The sequence below is a fragment of the Lonchura striata genome, chromosome 16, assembly GCF_046129695.1.
Source record: "Lonchura striata isolate bLonStr1 chromosome 16, bLonStr1.mat, whole genome shotgun sequence".
Classification (NCBI taxonomy): domain Eukaryota; kingdom Metazoa; phylum Chordata; class Aves; order Passeriformes; family Estrildidae; genus Lonchura; species Lonchura striata.
Window position 1 is genome coordinate 13,625,352 of NC_134618.1, and position 24,665 is coordinate 13,650,016.

The following is a 24,665-nucleotide window of genomic DNA, read 5'->3' on the forward strand; positions in this document are numbered from 1 at the left end:
TTTTGCAGTACCTGTTCCATTTGCGGGCGCTGTTACCAGTATGTCCGTGCACTGTCCGAGGGCTTAAGCTGCCAGCTCATATGGCTGCTACTGTCCATGGCAGCCAAATACAACTGTGATGACGCAAGAAAGAGAGAGAAAAAGAGAGTGCAGCCTCAACGTGCATGAAAAACACAGTGCAAGCAAGTGAAACCGTGGTGTGTGTCAGCGACAAGGTGGGCTCTACAACCCTAAGGGAATATCCCTGTGGCAAGAAGGAGAAATCAGAAGGAATGAGAGAAGGAAAAACACAAACAAACGAACAAAAAAGCCAGGAAAAGTAACGGACAAACAATGCAGCAGGATCATCACATGTCAGTTTTCACCATCTGTTCACAGAAAGCTAAATGGAACAGGTCAGCTCTGTCTACTGGGGTCCACTGGACATAACCTACTTGGATGGTTATCTCCCTCTCCTCCCTCCCAAAAAGAGGCAGGGATGTGTGCACTGGTATTCCGTTTTTGTCTCTCTCCTCCCACAGACAATTTGCTATGAAAAGTTACCATTCCTTCTGCCTCAGTATGGTCTCAGCCACCTGCTACGGAGAGCTGCAAATACAAAAATCCCAGAAAAGCCTTTCCCTGTTGCCTGCCAATATGAGAATAGAAAGCATTTTCCTTCTCTCCACTGCCTGTCTACTACATCCCTCCAGGAAACACGTTTACCCTATAGCCTGGTTCCCTCTCTCATCTGGGGAGAAGCTCCCTTTTCTATGGGTGCAGTGCTGCTCCCTCATCCTCCCCAGCTCCTGCACTTCCCCACAGCCCACACTGATGGCTGCCAACTCAAGTTACTCTGAAGAAAAAAACCCTTTATCTACTCCCAAACCCCAGCGTAAGGCAGCAGGACTCAGACTCCCACTCACAGTATTGACACAAACCAGGGAACTTCTTGCCTCACTCCAGCCCCGTGGAAGGGAATGTGCTTTCTCTGAAGCAGAAGAGCTGTAGGGCAAGGGGAGGCAGGACATGGAAGGAACATGTGCCCTGGCAGTACCAGAGGGACAGTGCCCTTCTGCCCCAGGAAAGAGCAGCAGTGCAGCAGGTCAGGGATTCTGCTGAGCCCATCTCGCTGCGGATAACGCGACCAGAGCGCGGGGCAGGAAATGGGGAAGGGGAACGTCCACCTCTTTGGGAAGGGTGGAAGACATCTGGCCAAGGACAGAGACAAGGATCAACTCTGCACAATCCCACTTCCTCTACAGCAAGATGAACTGGTCCTCTTGAAGTGAAACCATGAATGTGACCCCCTCATTTCCACCACAATTTCTACTCCTTCATCCGCCAACCTCCTCTTCCTCCCCTTCCCATCAGTTTGAGCCAGGCACCACAGAGTGTATTTTCTTTACCTACACCTGAAGACTGGTTGATCATCAGGCATTTTACTACTCATCCTCTGTAATCACACCCCCAAATTAGTGAACACTGGGATGGCACGTTCTCCAGGTTCTGCTGTAAATCAGGTTTACAGGATCCAGTGAGGGAGGGCAAGATTCGTTTAGTTCTTACCCAGACATGAAGACAAGCCCATGTTTTATCCAGCATACAGAAGTGGCTATCAGGCCACTCCAGATACCAAAACCTTCCATGAAAGTTTCTTTTTTTCCTCCATAGGAAAATAAATACAAAAATAGATTTCAAAGAAAGTAAAACAGTTGTGAAAGAAAGATTTAAAAAAAAAATCTCAACAAAAAATATAATACAGGTTTCATCCTACCATCTCTTTAGGGCAGATTAAGGAGAGAGGTTCAGCAATAACTCTGAATTTACAGTATGAACAAGTTTCTTTTAAACTTGAGGAACCAATGGCACAGATAGCAAGTACACTGCATGCAAGTGAATCATCCTGCTGAAGTCACCCATCAAGATACTCATGCACTTCAGTGGTGGCAGGACTGGCCCCATAGGATTACCAGTGTTAATTGACTGAGTTTTATTTAGTCTTTTTGTGTGCAATGTCCAAAGTAGCATAGCAGGGTTTTATTCCCTATGGCAGGTGAGACATAGCTTGTCTATTCAAGCTGCTGCCATTTATGGGCCAGATCCTGTGTTTGGCTGCACAATCAGCTCCCTTGGGAGTACACAGGAGTGGCAAACGTGTATTCCCCAAAGTTGCTGAAGCAGAGAAGAGCAGTAAAAGAGAGACTTACTGAGGGAGGTGGGGACTCCCGGCCAATGAGCGGGGTATTCTCGCAACGGGGGTTCTGGAAATTTGCATTCTGGCTCCTAGGAAAGGAAGACACACATGGTAATGGGGCACGTGCCATGCTTCTCTGGGGAGGGTCTCTGATGGGGACACAGGACAGAGCATCCTCACCCCCAGAACGACTGTATCAGCTCAGTCTCCTTCAAAGCTTTTCTTACAGGCCAGGTGGATCCCCTTTTCCAGACAAGGGCATAAAACGATCATAATTTCCCTCAGATTGAGCACTGTTTTTACATTCTTACTCAGAAGGGCCCACAATGAATCACATCAAGTGATTTAAAAATAGGGCCTTGTGAAAATCTGCCTCCCTGCAGCATCAGAACTGCCAAGTGGCAGAAATGGAGATAAAATGAGGACAATGTCTAAGGGGATAAACAAAATGATGTGGCAGCCCAAAAAAAGATGGGCCCTGATGATAGTCCAAATGTAATCAGGGTTAGGAACTTTGAAGTTCCCACCTGGACTAGGTAGCTCCAACAGATGTCAGAGGTGATTGCAAATACTGTAGAAAGAGAGAGCCCACATGTTTTTTCCTGGCTCTCAGTCTTTTGGGAGGCTTCTGGCAAGACTGCTCTGTGTGAAGAACTAAGTCTTCTGGTGATCAGAATCACTGTGTAATAAGAAGCTCAGACTTTCCTACTTCTTTTCTTTAGACATTTTCCTGAGTCCTGGAGCACAAAGCTGTTCACATTTTGGAGCATGCTGTCTAACAAAACTCTTTCTAGTGCAGCACTTTCAAGCTATTACCTTCTCCCATTAGATGCCAATCAGAAAACAAAATCCTTCACTGCTTTTTACCACCTGGACAGAAGTGCCAGCGTGGCAGCACTTGAGCCAAGAGAGGTGAGAAGGAAGCCATGTGGAGAAGCTTCCTTGGGGATACTCACATGTACTCCGTGACGGGAGCATTGCTGACTGTGTGTGCTGCTGCAGGGATGCTGGTCTCACTGCCATAACTACTCCCACAGCTATAGAGGCTGGGCATGTGCACTCTGTACAGATTATCGTGTGTCTGTCTACTCCCTTGAGCAGCTGATTCTTCTTCCCCATCATCATCTGAGCCTCTGCAAGAAGGAGAAAAAGTTCCTCCTAGAACCCTACAGTGACCCCACGTCGTGGGGTTTGCAGGAAACCATGGTAATCCTAGGAACCTCCCAGTCATCTTCCACATCCTCCACGTTGGTACCCGTTTGGGATGCCTCAGGGTGGCAGTGTGAAACACAGCCCACACCTCAGTGACTCAGACCTCCCACAGATCCCATCTGGAGGTGCACACTGCGTGATCCCCTCCAGCCTCCCTGCAGGCTTCACTCAGGGCTCGGCATGCAGCACTGCCCAGCTGCACAGCCAGAGGATGGATACACATCCCAAAATGTACAGTGCCAGAAAACCTCACAAATAACAAAAAAGAGAGGCAGTGTGGATCTAGTGCCATGCACCCCACAGAAACATCCTTCAAAACTGCAAACTGTGTCCTTCCATTTCCTGTAGACACATCCAAAGAGCTCTAAAGGATAAACCTCTGTAGACTTCTCTGAAGTCCCATTCTGGTGGCAAAGGGTCTGCTTCAGCTTCTAGCAAAATCACAGAAGTCATTCCAGAGACTAAGCTGCAAAATTTGTGTCTAAAGGTTTTATCTTCTCAAAAATGCCAGGATTTCAAATCAATGGAGAGCAGAACTGTTTGCCAGCTGGTTCCCTGTTTGCCAGCTGGTTCCCTGTGCCTTCCCATAGTATTCTCTTGCCCCTCCTACATAATACACACTATTTCATCTCCCTAATTAGGGGGTGGAGCACCATGGTCTGAAATATATTTAATCTGTGCTTAAAGCTAGTGAAAGGTTCTACACAGCATGGACATCACTAGAACCTCCCAAACATCACCTGCAGCTTCTGCACCACACGGTGGCACTGAAGATCGAGGGATTGCAGCCTGCACAGGCTCTTACAGGCCATAAACTAAGACACTCTCCACTTCCCACAGGGAGGCTGGGGGACAAATGGTTGCTCCAGGGAATGCAAGAGGGAACATAGTAGAACAAATAGTAGAACAATAGTAGAACAAATGCCTCAAGAAAATGTAAGAGAACAAGGACTTTACAGAGAGCAATAGTTCAAGCTTTACCTCTATATTACAGTTACAATCATTCATGGACTTGACTCACAGCCCTACAGTGCACTGAATACTCTGCACACAGAGTATTCCAGTGCAATAAGTCTCAGATGTTAGTATCAACCACAGCCAGAGCAAAACACAACCATATTTTTTTCTGTTAGACCTGTGCTTATAAAGCCTCATCCCTCACACCCCTGGGATCATGTGGGAATGAACTCCATATGCTCATGGGCACAAATCCAATAGCCAGTCTTCACTGGGAAAGAGCTCTACAGTGCCACAGGATCTAAACCTTCTCTGTACCTCTTTTGCTGCCAAGTGTGTGGGACACTGCAGACAATGGAACTGAACATGAGGGCTGTGACAAAGGAGAAGAGAACCAGGTAGATGAGGCCTTCCACTCCATCATAGCAGAAGCCTGTCAGAGCCTGGACGTAATCCTGCAGAGAGAAAGGAGCAGAGTTTCCTGATCACTGCAGAGTTAACATGGAGCTCTTACTCAAAAGCCCTTCTCCAGACTATACTCTCTGAAACAACTTAGAGACATCATGCTCCCTTTTCTAGAGCACATTTCTATTTTAATTTCAGGGACTCAAGTGCTTGTCATAAATGATCTAACCCTTGCTTCCCCTCACAAAGACCAGCTTGGATTTAGACATAGAAATATTTTCAACCACCCACAGAAAGACTTTAAGAGGAGGAAAAAAAAAACAGCCAAGGCAAACTTATCCACCCAACTGAAGATACAACATTTTTCATTAAGCCTTCCAACTCCCTCACAGTGTCCCATGCCCAAGAACAGAAGTATGAACTGTGTGTGTCTCTGCTTGCAGAGAGGCAGTGAGGACAACAGCAAGGCTGTGCTACACTGTTCTAAGTGCTCTGAGGCACTGCACTCCACAGCAAAGGCAAAAAGTTATTTGCCATACACAGAAAACCCAAACCTGAAGGCCTCTGGCTGCAGCTTGTAGATGTATGAAGGCATGTTATCTACCTTCCTATGTTCATCTTTAAACTCAAAGCTAACTTGATCCAAATTCTCATTCCACTTTCTGCTATAATCAATAAGTAAAAAGTTGTTGTAAACTTTTACCAGAGGTTTGGAACTCCAAACTAATACAGGCTCTACACTTCCTTTGTTCTTTCTTAGCTGAAGCCCAGTTACCAAGAACTCACCAAGTGCAGACTCCGACAGTCCACTAAAGCTGTCAGCTGCTGCAAGTTGATCTCTGTTGAATTCAGAACCTCCTGGATCCGAGTAAGGTACTCCTGCAAACAACAGGTCAGTGATTAGGGCAAGGGGATGCTTGGCAGGAGCTGCTCCTGGGTTCTGCACAAAGCTGAGGGAAGCCCCAAAGAACAGGGAGAGCAAACTTGAGGAGAGTTACCTTGGAGGTGGGGTGCTCTTTGCTCGCTGACTTCATCAGTTCCAACACATCATCCTGCATTTCTACCAAAGCCTTGTGACTTCCTGACAGCTTCTGCTCAACACAAAACATGCAACGTTTCAGCAGTTCAGGCCACATGGGCCAACAGATCTCCTGGGAAAAGACTGAAATCCTATTTCCCAAATACTGAAGTATCATCTGTACTAGTTAAAGCTGTCCCAATTGACATGAGTGCAGCTGCAATAGGGTTAAGTTTGACCTTTAACAAACTGGAAGAAGTACAGACAGAGAGAAGAAGGGAAGAACCAAAAGGAAAAAAAAAATACAAATAACACAAACCCACAAAGAACAAAATACATACACAAAAAATGTACACACAGCTGGGGCTGGCTCTAGGACAGAAGGGAAGGAGAAAGAAAAGACACAAAGCACTCAAGTTCTCACCACAGAACACAGCTGGATTTTTACTAAATCAGATGGATGAAAAAAACATAATGTTAACAGTGGAAGTTGTTTGTTTTAGGATGCAGCCTTCACATCCTTTTAAAGCACCATTTCACATGCAATGGCATGTCAGGCAGTACACAGAGCAACCAGAAATGCAACAGATGGCAGAGGTGCATCAAACCACAGCCCCAAGTGTTCTTACCCCACCCTTTAAAAGAGAGGAAGACAAGATTTTAAAAAAAATCTTAAATATAAATGGTGAAGCAGCTGGTGTCTGCCAAAAGGTGGGTGGTGTGGGCCCATTCTGGCCTCTGATGCACACGACAAAGTTTGGAATGGGCCCAGGTGCTGTTCTTCTGCCTCCACACAAAAGAATAATGACTCACATTTATACTTTAGGATAAATCCCTTGGATGTTCAAAGATTTGTAAGAGGCATCTGTGGAAAGCACTCCTTCACCCACAGAAGTGGCTGCATTTTGGGAGTGGAGTGTTACCACTGTTTAACCCAAAAGAACCTTCAAGAAGAGATTCAAAGCAGGAATTACAGAGATTGCCAACCTGGCATTAATTGTGGCACTGTGTCTCCACATTGCTGCTCTTTACAAGAGCCTTGTAAACAGACAAAGCCATGGTCCTCACCACAGTACACACAAGCCCTTCTAGGGGGTGTCCTGGGCTTGTGCAGGTGGTGATGAAGTTAAACTCCTCACTAAACCACAGTGCCACCTCCTGCACAGCTGGGAAGCAGCTGCCAAGGCTTTACCAAGAGCCAGAGTGCTCCCTAAAGCAAACACCCTGTGAGTGGCTGCATGCTGCACCAAGAGCACTTCACCTGCACCTTGCAGGGGGAGGAGACCCAGGGGTGGAAGGAGTTGGGGTGCTTCACTCACCTGCTGGAAAGGGTTGGGGTACCCAGCACTACAGGTCATGTAATAGCGGAGAGTCTCTGTAAGACACAAGAGAAGAAAGTCAGGCCAGACACATCACCCCAGCTTTGCAGTATGGCTCTGCTCCCCTTAAAGTTAGATGGAACACTGAGAAAGCTTCATTCAGACCTTGGCACCATCCATCACATAAACCCAAGACATCAGTCTAGGGCAAGTTCAACTACAGTACAGCAAAGATACACTCATGAACTTCCAGGTAAGACTGTTACTGTGCTCTGCTAACAACATCATTTGTTTCCAGGCTTGAAGACACAGCTGTGCTCCTCTTCAGTCAAACCAGCCTGGTTCCCTTATGAGCCCTCTGCAACACTACAGCAACTGCCAGCACACACAAATTGCAAATACCAGGCTTTCCCCTGCCATCCTCAATAAGGTTATCAAGGAAGGAAGCTCTGAAAGACTTGATCATCCAAATACCTTTAGATTATTCCTCAAACATTTACAGTTCCTCTTCAAATGAATATGAGCATGCCAGCTCAGCAAAATCAAGGGTGATGTTGGCATGGTAAAGACTACAAAAGCTCTAAAACACACAAACCCTCTGCATTCCCCCTCCACCAGCATCTTTTCCTCAGTTCTTTTTAATCTCCTGTCTGTGACTTTCAGTAATGCATATTCCAGGCTGCACAGCTAGTCTGATGAGCCCCAACTCAGAAATCAGTAAAAAGGCACAACCAGAAGCAAGCAGAGCTGTGAAGGAAGCAGACCTGCCTGCATCCTGACTCTGCCACGCTTCCCATAAATATTGAATGCACCTTTTGGCAAGGCAGCACGCTGGAGACCGAGTGCTACAGCACAGCCTGTCAGCCCCTGTGTGCTGGCAATGCAGGCTGACAGCTGTTATTTATAATTCATTAGCCTGCTCTGGGGCAGCTCCTGCCAGCTGCTCCATCTCCCCCCACCGACCCTTTCTCTGGGACAACTTACACCTCCCCAGCCAAGCCTCTAAACAGCAATTAGCAAATTCTGGGCAGACAGGAGGGCAGCAGGAGCTGCTTTGTGCCTCACTTTGGGCAGACCACAGCAGTGACTGTCCACAAGCACTGAGCCAAGGAAAGGGCTGCTCCTCCCTGGCTCATCAATCACACACAATGGCTGTGTGAAAATGGATTAAAACACACCTGCACTGAGAGAACAGCAACAGCAACCCACAGCATCACACATGGTGACCCCCAAAGGAGCTGTGATCTTGTCACCTGTTTATTTTAAACCAACAAACCGCTACAAGTTTCTCCTAAGCTCCCACAGTGGAATCGAGTTTATGTCGCCTTTTTAAGTGCAATAAGTTGCATGACTTACTGCTAATGCAGAGCTCTAGAAATGTTTCTTGAGGGCCTTCTGGATTGTCCCTGGTGGGCAGATGAGAGATGAGAGCTCCTGATACCATAGTTTGCAGCTTGTAAGCTCAGGATAAAGATTGCTGGTTACAAGTGAAGCAAAAAGCAGTACAGTGAAATAAATGCTTGCCTTGCTTCACCCTGGCAGGCAGGATCAACAAGGATTCACTGTGGTAGCACTGGCTTTGCTGCTGACAAGTGTGACACTCTACATAAAACATGCTTCCCAAAATGGCACAGCCATCAGGAGCAGCTTTGCCCTGCACTGAACCTGAGCTGTGGAGCTTTAAATCTATGGCTACAACAGGCAGAGAAGCTGCCTTCAGGTGATCCTGTACTGCACAGCCTGGAAATTAAGAGGACCATGTCCCCTGCCTCCATGCCACCAGGAAAAGAGGAAGGAGCAGGAGGAACCCTCACCTGTTTTAAACCTGGTGGAGGCCATCCTGTACATCAGCAAATCTCATATTTCTCACCAGAAAGCAGCTACACTAATCCATCCTTTGCACTTTGCTAACAGCCCCAGGCAATTTCTTTCTATAATTATCTTTCTGGTGCATTTTCCTCTCAAGGAAAATTCCTAAAGGGTGATCTGAGCTTTGAAGCTGGCCTTTAGGCAATCTAGCTCATAGCAGAAGGGTTAGGCAGGGTCACATCTGTAGCTGCCCTTGCCTGCTGTTGCTAGCAGCAATCCTCCTGACTCACTGCTGGTGCACAGGCATTGTGGGAGAAGAAGGCAAGGAAGGGAACCACCTAAAATGCTTTATTTTTGCAAAATCTGTTTTTCCTAGAAAGGAAAGAAGAGCTTCCTACTAAAGACAGCTTCAGCTGCTAGAACCACTTACTGCTTCTGCAACCATGGAGACCTACTACTCACTTCAAAGCCCAGCCAAAATGCAAAAATGGTATTATGCACCTGCCAAAAGGCAGTGAGGTCTGTAGAGAGCAATGAGAAAAAAAGATCCTACCTCCAAAAAAAATCCTCACACCTAGAACAGCTTTTCCCAGCTCTTCTTCATCTCTAATTGAACATTCTCTTAGCAGTGTTCATTTTACCTATACACCCAGATGAGGCTGTCTCTGAGGGTTCAATCATCAGAGAAAGCACCTGTGGTGTCAAAGGAAGGCAGCTCTTTTGGCTGGAGTTTCTTGCCCAGGTAAGGCTCTCCACCAGGAAGTTTGTTTCCCCAAGGCACCAGTCTGACAGCAAAGAGAGGTGCATAATATTTGCATATTTATTCTGCATAATATTTAATTTCTCTGATACATCCTATTCTTGTAAAAGCAAAGAGCTTGTAACTGTCCCATTTGCCCTCCACTCAAAGCTTTCTGCTAATCAGGAGTCCAACAACACCAGGCAGGAAAACAGCTTCTCAATGCCAACATCAGCTCAGCAGGATTCTCAAGAGGATTTCTTTGGGCAAACTCTTTCCTGCAGTGTACTCTGAGCTCAGGTAATAACTGTGCAGGCACCACTGCCCCACCTGAGGCTTTGTCCTCATCTTACTTCTAGAGAGGAAGCAGAGGTGCTGGTGGTGTCAGTCCTTTGGTTGGTTCAGCTCTGGACTTCTGAGATTGCATCAGTGGGAGGCCAATTGGGAGGCTGGGCACAACAAGAACCCTTCCTGCTCATATCTGAGCAGCTCAGCCTCAGCATCCAGCCTGGCCAGCTGGGCTGGATCGCAGCTAAAAGGCTCCATTATCCATCCCCCGAGGTTCACAGCTCCCTCAGATGAAGAGAGTGCCTGTTCACCATGCAGATTTCTGGGAAGAGAATCTGGAGAAATCTTTTCCTGCTGTTTAGACAGATTGTGTCTTTTTATTTAATTTTATGCAACAAGTCATCTGATAATAACATAATATCAGTGAAAAAGAATGGGACTAGAAGATGGCCTCCTGCTTTGAAAATAAACATCTTGGCTGCACCAAATTTTTCACTAGCAGCAGGAGTTGATTATACAGGCACTGTTCAATTCCATTGGCTTTACCTCAGTTAATGAATAAAGGGTGAGTTAGGCATATACATTAGCCTCTTCTGCAAAATTATTTAAGTATTTGCTTCTCCCAGAAACCTGCATTAAAGTTCTTTGCCTCCCTTTTTCCCCATAATTTTTTTTAATGCACCACATTTTATCTGCAAAACAAGAACTTCTCTAGCTAAAAACATGACAGTAATAATGCACTTAATCAGATTACTCTCAGCTCCATTAATTCCATTTAGGTTTGAAAACAGCAATTAATACATAAACAAGAATATTAACATACTAGTTGCCCAGTATTCAACTCAGTTATTTTTCTGTGAAAACTACCAGAAAAAAAACACATTGCAAATATTGATGACTCAGTCAGGCCAGCTTCAGCTGAAGTGATTCTCACAGCAAATGTGATTCCTACATCTGTGATAACTCCCCATGGATTCTTCCTCCATGATCTGCCTGAGCCCCTCCAGACACCCACACTCTCTTTTAGTATGTCTGTACTGCTGTTAAAGTAGGAGAACATCATCCAAAAAGCAGAGACAGCAAACCAGAGAGCACAGAGCACCAGAACCAGGGGCTTTCAAACAGGGTCACCCCCTCTGAGAGGACAGCATCAATGCTGCTCCAGCCTGTCCCTGTCTCCTGGAGCTCCTCACTCTCCTACATATGGCTCAGCTAATCACAAAGCAGATGCTACAATCTGCAGCCAAGGGATGCCAACACTTATTCCAGACATTTTAAAGAGGTTTTATTAGGATAAAAGTGTAATTACCACACTGTAGTCCTCATGTCATCATTTTTCTTCCTGCTCGGATGCACGGGAAGATCTCAGCATTGGGGACCAAGAGCTATTTCCGTAACTATGACAGAGCAGTGAAAACCCACAGGGGAAGAGAGGAGATTCAATCATCTCCCAGGCAGCTGCCTGGTGCAATGGCAGGCTCAGAAACTGGACAGATTTCCTTCTGGAGGAAGGAAAAGGTGCTCACCAATGCTGCTGGCAGCAAGAGCCGATGATGCCTTGTGAAGGGTGACCTAGAACAGAGGCTAGATGGAGTTAAAGAATAAAGTAGGGATTTATTAAAAGGCCTCAATGGATCCACCTTGGGCAGCACAAGAGCCCAGCCAGGGCTACACCTAAAATGAACCAAAATGGTCACAAAATGCATGATCACTCATGGGGTCTCTCACTTTTATAAGCTCTGTTCCATTTGCATATTGGAGTTCATGGTCCAGTTATAGCTTTAGCTTATCAAGTCCCATCCTTCTTGTTTTTCTCTTCAGTCCATGTTGTTTGTGCTCTTGGGCCTGAGATTTGGATCATTTGTCCTTCATCCCCAGGTAGAGCAGGAATTCTTCTGTCTCCCTACTCTGTGAAGAGAGCTCACCATCCCCTAATATGAAGCTCAGAACTGCACACTAAAGCAGCACAGAATCTGAAAAATATAAAAGCTAAAGCCTGAGGCATCACTGACACACTCAGCACCCATGGAGGGGCCACCCTTCCAACCCAGGCCTGTGGCAGCACCTGCTCTTCCTCCTCTTCACTGTTTCCCTCAGACCCCTTCACTGTTATTTATGGAGCTTTAACAACTGTTCCCTGGTGCTGCTGCAGGAGCAGAGCCTGTTTTCCCCCTGGGGAGCCAACTGTCCCTGCTGGGGAATGTGGGAGGAGGGATGGAATGCCAGCCCTGCACTGCCTGTGAGCCTCCAAATGAACATTGCTACTGATCAATGGAAAACCACAGGAGCCCAGCAGACAAGGACAGCTGAAATGGGGAAACAGCACAAAAGGGCCTCTCTTTGGTTCCCCAGGGTCAATCTAATTGTTACCAAACACACTCCAGAGCTAATTTGGGTTACCAAATTATCACAGCACACAGCTGGCAGTAGCATCACATATTGCCCCTTGGCCTCACTGACCTACTTGCCTCCTTGAAGAGGCAGGAAACCAGCTAGGCACCTGAAGCCACATCCTTGTCACCTTCACAGCCAAAAGAGGATTTTCATCTTATGCTAAACACTCATTCTCTTCACTCACTACATTTCTTTGTTGCCAAGAGCTCTGCCTGGCTCTATCATCTCCAAAAATAAGATGCAGGGTTGCAAGATCAACCTGTACACATTCTTTTATACTACATTCTGCCTCCAGACATTGAGGTTTTTCACTGTTTCCAATCCCTGCATCCTCAGCCATACCTACATACCTAACTTCCTACCAGCTAAACATTGAGAGACAGCATTTGGCTAAGCACAGCCTTCTGCACACACAGCAAAAGTTCTCTGGTTCCACCAAATAAGAACCAGAAAAACCACAAGTCATCCTTTTACAAATCAGTGTCATTGCCTATTTGTGTTTTGCCACACACAGAACTACATAAAGGAACTGCTGGGGGAGAGAAGGCAGGGGAAAAAAAGTTAACTTTGTAAACTAAGCAGCAAACTCACTCCTAAAAATACTTTTCTTTTTCAGCACTTACTGTATCTCTCCTGCCAGGCACCCAATCACCTTTTTGTTAAGCCATGGTTCTGAATGCCATCTTTGCCCCACTGAAGTGCAAATTGGAGGCACCTCTCACCTCACCAACCACTTCAGTCTGAATTAGGAGCAACAAGCCCCAAATACATCAGTGGTTCAGCTGGAAGCCACTGAGGTGCAGGCACATGCTTCAAATGGAACAGGATGCACAAAGCGGTCAAAATACTGCATTTATAATGGAAAGGGAAATTCATACTTCTTTGTGGCTGTTCCTATTCACTTACCCTTCAAAGAGGCTACTATTTACAGCCATCATTAAGAGAAAAAAATTATATATAAACTGTTGATAACAGATAGAAAAATAGGCATGCTAGATTCAGGAATACAGACACAAGAGCAAGTTTTAAAAATGTCAACTCAAAGTGCACACTGCTACTGCCACAGTTCTGTCACTTAGAGAGGAGAACAAGCCTCAAGAGTGTTACATTTAAAGTAAAATAATCCAATAATCTGGGGACTTCTGTTAGTCCATCTTATCAGTTATTTCCACCTAAGGGTCAAGGCAGGAGAAAGGTTCTGAAGGTGGTTCTGATGCATACATGTACACTTCTGACCAGAATGCTGTTTTTCCACAAATTTTGTTTCCCACTGTATGCCAGCTCCTCTGTTTCAAACACAGCCTCAAATTCTCAGTCACTGCCATGCTCCTGTGTGACAGCTGCAGAATTCCATGGCAGAGCCAGCCCCAGCACTCACCAGGACTGAGCACTGCATTCTCTTCAACCACTTTGGAGACGTAAGCATCAGGGTCGATACAGAAGTCACTGGAGCCCTGGACAGATGGAAGACAAAAGGCAAAAGGAGTATCAAAGCACACCAGCATCAAAGAGCAGTTGAGCCAGGTTAACATCAGGGAACCTTCTGTTCTAGGGGTGTTTCAGATGCTGAGGTCTCTCAGCAGCACTGCCCTACACAACCAGCAGAGCTGGACTCTGAGCTACCACACCACAGACAAGGAGCAGCTCTGGGCTTCTCCCAGATGGAAATTGCTAGGACAGTTACTTAGCTCAGGCTATGCTGTGAAACAGGCACAGCACAACATTAATCTGGTGTCTGCTAAACCTGCAGCACAGGGTGAATGGGATTTGGATGTGAGCCACTTACCACAGCGACAGCCAGCTCCAGGCCCAGGGATCCCCAGCTGACAATCAGGGCAAACACCCCAAGCAAGCACACCCTGTGGGAGGACAGACAGATGGCAGATGTAGCACCTCTGATTTCAAGCAGTTCCTTTCACAAGATGTATTATTTGGAGTCCAAAGCAATTACCAAACCCAAGAAATTATCAACCTCTGACTGTATGTTCAGATAAACAATCCTATTTCAGATGTCATGGACAGCAGCAACCAGAGCATATCCAGAGTTCATATCCAGCTCTTGGTTACTGCATTACTTGCCCGTGAGCTGCAGCAGAAGGGAGAAGTAGGGAAGCAAAGTATTGTCCTATTTCTAGCAGTGAAACCAAAGACACAAAGACACAGAGGTGGCTGTAGGGGAGGCAGACTGGCAGGAGGTTGACTACAATCCCATCCCTTTCACTGTTCCCATTCTAAACTTCATTTTCCGGGTCCAAAGATACCCAAAGAAAAATAGGCTAAATAAAGAAAACCCCACAAAACCATACTGATGCAAAACTGGAGAAATCTCTCCTGTGTCTACAATAAATGAGGTTGTTTGGTACAAGCAATACATGGCTACAGATGGTGGGAGGGAACACAGCCCCTGCTAGGACACCTTGGCTCCAAGCTGGTGCACCTGAACAGCACCCAAGCATCCCACATAGCTCCAGGACAGAAAGTCACCTGCAGGCAAACAGCTTGGAACTGCAGTTCAGGTGCCTACCACTGCCATGAGAGTCCATCTCTGCAGATTTCAAGTTCTGCTCTGAGGCTGGACCTCATTACTGACAGAAATCATGGGATGTGTCTGCTGTCAAGCAGACACAAGGCAGAGGGATGGCACAGCAGTGCTCTCAATGATATTTAGGAGCACACACTCATGGAAAAGGCTTTTTCACTTCCCAAACAGCACATTAGCTCTTCACCCTTGCTGTCAGTATGAGTGGTAGAGATATTTAGGCTATAATGCTCCTCAAGTCCCGCAGGTACAGGGCTGCAGACTAATAAGCAGTTTCATTTTATCTGTTTCTATCTTCAAAGTAAAGAGACACTGCCTTGCTCTCTTAGGGATGCTCTTTCCCCTCAAGCTTTGAAACATAAGTAGATCCCTTCCCACCCACACCCTAAACAATACAAAAACCAAGACTTTCTTTATTCATATCTAGTACAACCATCTCTTTGAGAAAGGGACATCTTTTTTCTGCTTCATTTGTCTCACTGAATACTAGGGCTTTAAAAAAGTAAACCTATGGGTCTCCAATAAAAAAGAAAAAACACCTATCCTTCAGTTTACTAATTTATTTTAATTCCAAATAATCCCTATTCTGTGAATGGATCTATGCCTCATCTTGCAGAAGTAAGGGAGTTTCACCAGACTGACATCTGCACTGCTCTCTGAAATGAGACACTAAAGACTTTGTTATGCCTTTTCCAAATGGATGCAAAAATCATCAGCCATGGATCAGCAAGGGTCTGTGGGTTTATGGCATAAGGACAACACAGCTTGGTGCCTCCAGCTGAGCATGTTAATCAATAAGACACATTTGTTATTTTACTTTAAATGAAGATGACTGGGTCAGTAACTGATTGCTTGGCTAAAAGATCTAAAACTGGCATTTCACCATCTTGCCTGGCTGTGGTACACTTGTTTCTTTATGCCATGTGCTCCCTTTAGGGAATGCCTTAATATGAACTTCTGGCTAACGGGGAATGAGATTCTAATTTAAACCCTGGTTCTGCCATCTGTGCATACACTTGGAGTTTTGTCTGTATAACCTGCCAGGTATGAAATCATCTGGTAAATAATAAATCTGGATACACATTCCAATTATTAATGGCACCACCACAGACCAGGATAAACCCTTGGCCATGTCAGTTATCAAACTGTCACTGTGTTGATGATACCAGGATCTTTGCCAAATATGCCAAGCTACAAAATAAGGAGAGGAAGAGTTTTTTTCCTGTAATGGGGCATTTTCAGTGCTTTTGAGAAACACACATGCATTAACATTGCAGTACCATGGCAACAAGACTCCTTCTCATAACTGCAAACCATGGCAGTTCTCAGTTTAAGGCTTCCTCAGGTGTGACAGCCCCAGGTCACAAGAGCAGACAGTGACACAGAAGGCAATGCTGCAGGTTGTGCAATGCTTATCATCAATTAACAAATGCCTTCCCAACTGCAGAGAATTAAGTGGAGATTTTTAAAGCCTGTAATTTTAAGGAAGGATGTTCACACTATTATCTCCCAGCAAATGGAGGCTTCCAAGGCCACCCAGTGGAAAGCAGACAGCTTGGATGAGGTCCTCACCTTTGATTTTATAGCTCAAGAACCTTCCTGTAAACATCTCTTGTGTGAAGCCCTATTCCCACAGAGCTACACTCTACAATGTCTCTCTTCTCAGAGGAAATGCAAGATGTTCCGTTTCAGATGTCCCTGATATTATCTGACAACAGGTAGAGGTTCCCACTAGCAGGCACTTGCATTCAGCTGACTTTCCTTATGCCCCGTCCCCAGATCAAGACTTACCCCATAAGAATGGCCCTGGAGTTTCTAATGAGCCCAAAGAGCACCAGCAAACATATCAGGACATTGAACAGGAGCAGGCCCAGGTATCCCAGCCACCTGCAGGAAACAAAAACACAGTCTGCAAAGGAAAACTGGTGTGCAAAACACAGAGATTGAGAAGCTGTTGTGACTTCTGGGGAAAGCAGAGTCCTTCTCTTCCCCAAAACCACCTCCAAATATTAATCTTCAGAGAGGTCTGGGTATTTGTGGCTTTGGAAGTTGAGGCAGGTACAAGCATTGACACAACACACTCAGCACAAACAGTTGTTGAGAAATAAGACTGCTAGTGTTTACTAGTGTGGTGTTATATGCACTGGTCATCATCAGAGGGAGAAAAGGCATTGCAGCTTCTTGAACTTCCTAGATATTTGTTAGGAAATACTTCAGTTATTCATTCCACATGTTTGGATAGAGATTTTCTTTTGTGGAATACAATTGATGCAATATCTTATTTAATATGCTTAATAAAAAGGAATGTTAGGCTGTGGTCCTAACTTACAGAACTAGTGCAATTTTCTACTCTATTTAATGTATTCTTTATGCACTTATTAGGACAGAGCAGAAGCTATACCTGAGGCTGTTTTTTTTTTTCCCCAGTGCTAGAACACAAACTAGAGATTTTGTATGTTGAGAATAAATTTCTCATCAGTTGGTAATAAAGATACTTAAGGAAAACAAGCTGTGCATTTTGATTTAAACTGAATGCAGTCCTGCTGGAAGAAACAAAACAGCTCTGTGGGCCAAGAGCACCTGCAGCAATAAACAGAGCCTTTGGCTCAGCCACCCAGAACATGCACATAATTTCTGTGAAACAGGCCAAAGCAGATGTTACAACCACTACACTACAGCTTGCTACACACCTGTACCAGTCATAGAGGTCAATCTGAATTGCCAGCTCCTCCAGAGACAGCTCGTCATTCTTCCAGAAGGGAATCTCAGTTGTTTGCCTGACCAGATCATCCAGGAGACTTTGCAGTTTCTGGACAATTTGCAGGTAATCTGTCTGCTTCCTGAACATCTCCTCCAGGACCAGCAAGTTTGGTTCCACTGTTTGGTTCAGGGACACTGCAGTGTCCAGTACCTACAGTATGGGAAAGAAAAAAAAAAAAAAAAGGGGGGGATAAACAAATTAAAAAAAAAATAATTAAAGTACAGGAAAGCCAAGAAAGTAAAAGGGAATTCATTCTCCCTAGCAAGTCATGGACAGCTTCCAGATTACCAGTCTTCTGTCTTAAGAGGCTCAGACTGCTTACCCCTCAAAAGCAACTTAAAAGCATCTATAAGGGGGATTGTTTGCAGTGATGACACCTCAGCTGAGCCTTAACACGTGCACACATTTTGCAGTGTTGCAAACATCAGGGTTGCAGTACAACACCATGAAATTAGAGATAGCACAGGAACAACCAATGGTACTCAAATGCTACATTTTACTAAGACTTGTCTGCTTTGGCCTTCCTCCTGTTCTGGGTGTGGAAGAAAGAGCTGATCACAAGCTGTTTTTAAACCTAGCAAAGGGAAGACTTCACTTAACAAGCTGCGTTCGCTTTGTTATTTTTAGACGAGCGGAAGAAATCACCCTGCCACTGATGGAAATTTTAGCACGGATCTGAAGAGAAAACAGGAAGAGAGGCAGGCACAGGAGGAGAGGTGCTGAGTGAGGCTGCTCGTGCCCCGTTTTTGGGGTGCTCACCCGGTCCTGCACGCCGGCCACGGTGCGGTTGGCGTGGCGCAGCGAGTACGTCAGCCGGTGGATGCCGTCGCTGGTCTCCCCATTCCCGTAGAAGCCCACAGCAATTCCAGCACTGTGGAGGAAGAAAAGCAGCAAAGGGCAAGAGGTAAAGCTAAAAGGCAAGTGGGAACACAGGGCTGGTGGCTGCAGAGCACTGGGGAGCACACCAGCACTTTCCACACAAAGGGAAGGCGCTCCCTCCAGAAGAGAGCTGGGGTCGTGCTGCTGCTCTGTTTGCACCCGTGAACATGCACAGCCAGCAGCTCTCCAAGAGCAACCCCAGGGCCAAGAGCAGAACACAACAAGCATATTTCATCTATGGTAAAATAATGAAAATCTGTTAGAGAACTGTTTGGGAGCTCAGAGCCAGAAATCCAGCCAGTGGCTCCTGCCATTGCTGCGCTAGATGCCTTCTCTGGACATGAAATTTTGTTACATTTTTTTAAAAGCAGGACACAAAGAGCTTGCTTTGACTGTTTGCCCATGGTGGTGGTTCCCCCAGACAGATTTTCCATGCCCTCTTCTCTACCCTGTGAAATATCTATGAACATTATCTTGATTTATCTTCCCATTAGAAACATTTGTGTCACACTGATTTAGAGTACTGGGAAGGGAAACATAATAACTTACTGGGACAAAAGGCTTATTTATTTTTAAAGCAAGAAAATTTCAAGCTTGCAGACACAATTCAACTCCAGCTGCTTAGCAAATTACCACCTATCAGCTGATTTCTATAATTGTCCACACATATCAGTCTGCCCCAATTATGAAGTAAACCATATTAGCTTAAGCCTCACTTAAAGGAGGAAGATCCTGTAAATGAGTTGCAAACAGAGGATTATCCCATGCAAGTCAGCAATACCACTTCTATGAAATGATCACTGCAGGAACTCGCAGTTCCTCTGCCCAAGCCCATATTTCCTAATAATAGAGGAGGAAAGAACTTGTGAAAGGATCACACAACTAAACTCAAACCTTACCAAGACACAGTTTTCTGTTCCCATGTTATATTTAGCTTGAGAGCACCCAGGACCTTTTCTAGGAAGGTTCTCAAGACACCAAGGTTGCATTTGTGGCAGTGCAAAGGAAGGAGGTGGTGGTGATCCTGTTGTAAATCTAAATTTATTCTGGATGAAACATTTCTTTCCTTCACAACACCTTTGTGTGCTGTTCCTGCTCTTGCTCCTCTCCTGCAGGAAGACACATCCATTCCTCCTTTCCTGGGTTCTGCTTCCAAAGAGTGAGCAGAACAATGCAGTTCACCTGGTCACATTTCTCCTCGTACGTGACAAGAAATAGAAGCAAAGATCATGATCTGGAAGCAGATCCACTAGGAAAATCTGTGTCAGCCTCATGCTTTTTCCAGCAATTGAATCTCCATAAATTATAGAGAGCTTGGCCCATAAAAACCTCAGCTGAGGAGTCTTCTAGGGACAAGAGGCAGCCTTCTCTTCAGAAAGAGAGGCAGCAGCTAGGTAACTAAATATTTAGCATTAATAAAAGAAATGGGCCTCTTTCTTCAGGAACACCATTCCTCAAACCTTTTCCTAATGGAAATTATGCTGATAACTAAAGAGAGAAAAGCCCTCTGCATTCCTCTGGTTGCAGCTATTATCAGAGCTTGATAACACATGCCTTGGGTGCACGGGGGTGGAAGGGATAAAAAAGACACACTCCCCCCTGAAGCAGAGATTACAGATGCAGGGCTATGCCCAGGATAAGGCAACTCAGCACCCCATCACAGAAATTACAAAACCATGGCTTGAATTTCTCCTTGTCTTATCAGAGCAAAGAAATTCACACAGACCCTTTCAGCCTCCTGAGCTGCAGAAAACGTTAGCAGTTGTTTCTGCCATAGGCACCAAACAAATTCCAGAACATTCTGGACATTGAATAGGCAGATCTGACCCCTTTAATTAGCGAGCAATTTCTATTCAGCCTGTTTACAGCTACTAGAAGCCTATTCTTTCAAAGACTTGGTAAGTGCCCAAAATCTGCTGCTTGGCTCTCAGTATTCTCAGCACAGTAGCACAATTTTGGTGGGAAAGACTCAGAAATAGCACTCTGAAATAGCAGCAGACACCTTATCCTTGGGGATGCTGCACAGACCAGCCAGTTTACTCACAGGTACTAGCTATGAAGTGCTGGCAATACAAACAAGTGACTTTAAACTCGTTGCCCTGTTGGAGGCAGATCTACCCTGGCAGTTTTCCCATCCTGCCCAGTAAAAACCACAGCTCCCACTGCTCTGGCCCTCCAGGCACAGCCACTACTTCTGAAAGAAAGCCCTACAGCACAGCGACTGGGATAAAGGCCATTTAATCCAAGTAATAAACTCCTCTAGACATGAGACTCACACATTCACTGCAAATTACACATAAAGTGTTGATTATTCCATTCTTGCCCTGCAAAAGCCAGCTCTGTGCTCCCACCCTGAGCTAGCAAGGGCCACTTACACAGCCAGTCCTTCCCCTAGGAGCAAGCCATGCAGTTTTGTGGCTTTTTCCCTTTCTATCAGGGCAGAGAGGGATGGAATCCATCCCACAAGCCCAGGCTGGGGGCAGCTGTGCCTGAGGAGAGGGCAGAGCTGAAGGGCAGCCAGGGGGGAACTGCTGCTGCTGAGCTTTGTTTGCATTTGGCTTCATCTAAATCCAATAGTTGCTTCAAATCCCTGCCCACACACACTGATATGAGTTGCTATTGTTTAAAGCAGATTTAAGGATTTACACTAGTTTTTAACTACCTTTTATATGATTAAAGGCAAACAGAGGGGCTCCTTCTATTTAAGAGCATTCTTTTAAAATAAAAATAGATAACTCATCTTAACCCAACAGCATAAGTCCTTGAGGTCATGATAAATCACAAGGCTTCTCGCACGAACCCCAGGAGGCACAGTAGCCAAGATACAGCAGATCCATCTCCCAGCACAGGATGGCAAAATCATCACCACACAGCCTGGATACAAGGACAGCATTCCTGAATGACACTGCTCTTTTCTACCCTAGCACCCCCTGGAAAATACTCCAACACATTTTCAATGCTTCTATAGGAAAGTCATTTCTATTTCTGCCAGTCTTGCTTCTGCTGCACTCCCCTTGGAGTGCACACACCCCTCTCTCCTCCCAAATCCACACTGTCCCATCCTGAATTCCTCCTCCCAAACCTACCTTTTGTCAGTCTCTTATCACTTTCACTACCACCACCTCTCTTCTACTTTCCCTCTCACTCATATTTTTGAATAAAATCTTAAAAAAAAAATAAAATCAATGAATCACAGTCTTATAGGCCATTTAAAAAGATGCTCCTGCTATTCAACACTGCACTTAAAAAGCTATTTAGCTACTCAATAGTTTTGGTAAGTTTTAAGAAACCCACTTATTTAAGTCAGGGAAACATTGAACTTTGAGCAGCAGTGCACACCCACTGGCGACACAGAACTCCAGAAGCTCTTTAAAGAGTTGTACAAGTGAGATGGAAGAGGTGCACACCAGGATTTCTGTATTTTCCTACAGATACAACAACATGATCTAAACTCCTGCAGGTTGTACACACACTTCAGTATCACTTTTCAGCAAGACTTAAGAAATTCAAGTCTGGAGAGCAGCTTTCCTATTGTTTGTGTGCAAGAATCACGTGCACTTCGGTAAAGAACCAGGAAAAAAAGATAGTGTAACTTTGAATTTGCTTGCAACATGACCTGCAAAAAACAAAAAAAATGTCTTCTGCATTGAGAAGGGATGAACATCAGAGCATTAATCTGACACAGAGAGGATATGTGTGCTTTCTAGTGATGAGATCCTCCTGCTGTCATACCCACACACATACTGTGACCCTCTGGGTACCCAGACACCAGTCTGGAAAGATGAGCACTAGCCATTCACATCACATCCTTAGAAATGAATAATCTAACTACACCAAGTCATCTTTAATTACAGGAACTTCATAAGAAGAGCCCTTTTTAGACTTCAGGTTCTCATGAGGAATGTTAATTTGTCTGCCTAATTACCACCTTGCACTTTCACACCAGGGGAAAGTGCTATTACTGGCACTTGATAATACAAGTTTTTTACCATTTATTTGCACTCGTTTCTTTCTGATGCCCTCCCCACAAAGCTTTCTCCCCCCTTTTAGAGCTGATGTATCTTCTGGGAGAATTAGGGTCACCTAACCAGTGGGTGAAATGGTTTATAGGACAAGTCCTCATAGACAGAAACCAATAAAAATTGGCAAGGACTAGAACTGAAGCATTAATGGAAAAATCTAAGCTAAGCATTCCTGCAGCTTTGTGGCTAGAGCAACTGGGAAGGCTCATTAGAGACATTTTGTTGGAGAGCTGCTGTTAACCAGCTCTGCCTCTGCTGGCTCAGCATTCTCTCTGCTGTGGGCCATTAGGAAACAGCCAAGCACACAGCAGCACTCACTGCACAAACAGCCCCCTGGGACTGAGGGAACCTAGAGAACCATGCTCTAGGCACAGCTGGACTTCACCAGAGCTGAGCATTCTCAGCTAGGAAGACAATAGTCCCTTTCCACATGCTCAGACAGACCAAACCTGCTGTTTTTGGAACCTCTTGCTTCAGCACTCAGAGCCACAGAGCTGCCTCCCAGGGCAGGCTGCTGTCAGGCAGAGGGTCAGAATGGCCTCATACCCCATTAGCACAGCTGGTCTGGCTCTTCTGGATGTGTGACACACAGCTGGGACAGGGCAGGGTATATCCAGTGGGCTAATCTTTAATCAGTGCTAGCAGGAAGTCCCAGGTAGATACCAACAGCTGGAGTCTGCTTGTTGGGAGCTGCATCTGCATTCCCAGGCACAGACTGATCACAGAGTGCCAAGAGACACTGCTTTGAGGGCACTGAGGCATCCAGCTGCTGCAGAGAGGCAGAAAACCAACCTCAGCCTTCCAGGAGAGCAGCAGCTCTTGGACAGCACCTTCTTCCCCATGGTGGTACCAACCTGCTCTTGCTCAAGCATGCTGATTTCAGAGAGGAAATTAAATAACTCATTTAAAATGTCAAGAAAAATGATCATCCAATATCACTGTAGGTTCAGATAGAACCTTATGTTATGAACCTTAGTTTTATGGTTCTGCATTTAATACTTGCAGAAACAAATTGTACACCAAGGATGAGAACAAGTGGTTTAGATTTTGAGGAAGCCTAAGCAGCTCTCCAGCTTGTGGATTTGACAGAGTCACATCAAGTTTACCAGAATTTATATGCTGCCCTTCCAATGTTAAATTATCTCACACATGCTCTGGAGAAGTGCAGAATACCTCCTTCTCACCCTTTCCACAACCAAAAACAAACACAAGTACCACAAGGCAGCAGCTGCCCGGGTCACATTTGCTGCATAACAATAGCTAACAAGGGGCTGTAGCAGCAGCACAACTATAAATAGCACAGAGCTTCTGTAAGAAAGGGTTAGGACCACAGCTCTCTCAGTGGATTGGAATGGATGCAGCTGAAGCTCTTAAGATCACTAAAATAAAGGTGAATAAGGCTGAGATTTCTTCTTTACAAGTTGTTCTGTGGTTTGCCTTTCCACCCCAGGCACCTGCTGGCAGTCAGCAAAGCGTGGAAGAGCTCCTTGCAGACACAGCCACCCTGGCTGGCACACAAGGTCTCCTCCTCAGCCCCCAGCCCCTGCTTCTGCAGGCAAATCCACGCCCAGCTGCTGCACTCCCCACAGAATGTCTGCTCTGCTCTTTGTTCCAACACTCCAAGGCCTTGCTGCTCTCTTAAGGAGTGCCCCAAAAGAGCAAACACACAAATGCATCAGCAGCAGTCTGGCTCCTGAGCAGCTGAGCCCAGCCCTCAAGGCACACCTCACCTGCAGAGGGATCACACAGCACACCCAGCACCTACCAGCAGGCTGGGGCCAGAAGTGAGCCACCAGGCACTGCCAAATACAATCACCTCATTGCTCCCTCCTCTCTGACTTGGGGACTGCTCCCAGACCTGCCACACCCACAGAGGGGCAGCTGAGAGCACCTGGAGTCTTGGCCAAGAATAGATGATGCTTGGAATTGGAAAGAAAAGCAAATTGGAAAGGGCTTGATACAGGGCACACATCCAGAGGACTCATTCTGCCCAAACCAAAACAAGATCAGAGGCTCCTTCCTTCCATATTTGCAAACACATCCCCGCTTTCAGATGCCCCATCATTCACTCTCTAGGAAATTATCTCCTTTTAAATTCTCCTGCACCCATTCTCTACTAATTACTGATTTTTTTTTCTTGGTTTTCA

At 45.6% G+C, this 24,665-nt stretch overlaps 1 protein-coding gene across 3 annotated transcripts in view; it reads right to left on the minus strand.

Annotated features, from left to right (window-relative positions):
* Positions 1-24,665, minus strand: part of TTYH3 (tweety family member 3) — a 74,105-nt gene that overhangs the window by 10,904 nt on the left and 38,536 nt on the right. Inside the window, exons 3-14 of one of the 3 annotated variants that reach the window (XM_021539680.3) lie at positions 18,377-18,488; positions 17,547-17,767; positions 16,648-16,743; positions 14,104-14,176; positions 13,696-13,771; positions 7,088-7,143; positions 5,749-5,841; positions 5,537-5,629; positions 4,664-4,800; positions 3,133-3,309; positions 2,190-2,265; positions 12-113 (exon numbers count right to left, since the gene is read on the minus strand). In XM_021539680.3, coding sequence (XP_021395355.1) covers positions 33-113; positions 2,190-2,265; positions 3,133-3,309; positions 4,664-4,800; positions 5,537-5,629; positions 5,749-5,841; positions 7,088-7,143; positions 13,696-13,771; positions 14,104-14,176; positions 16,648-16,743; positions 17,547-17,767; positions 18,377-18,488 — 1,291 coding nt within the window. In that variant the 3' untranslated portion in view covers positions 12-32. The remainder of the gene's footprint in view (positions 1-11; positions 114-2,189; positions 2,266-3,132; positions 3,310-4,663; positions 4,801-5,536; positions 5,630-5,748; positions 5,842-7,087; positions 7,144-13,695; positions 13,772-14,103; positions 14,177-16,647; positions 16,744-17,546; positions 17,768-18,376; positions 18,489-24,665) is intronic. The other 2 variants (XM_021539682.3, XM_021539683.3) reach the window with 2 other exon arrangements.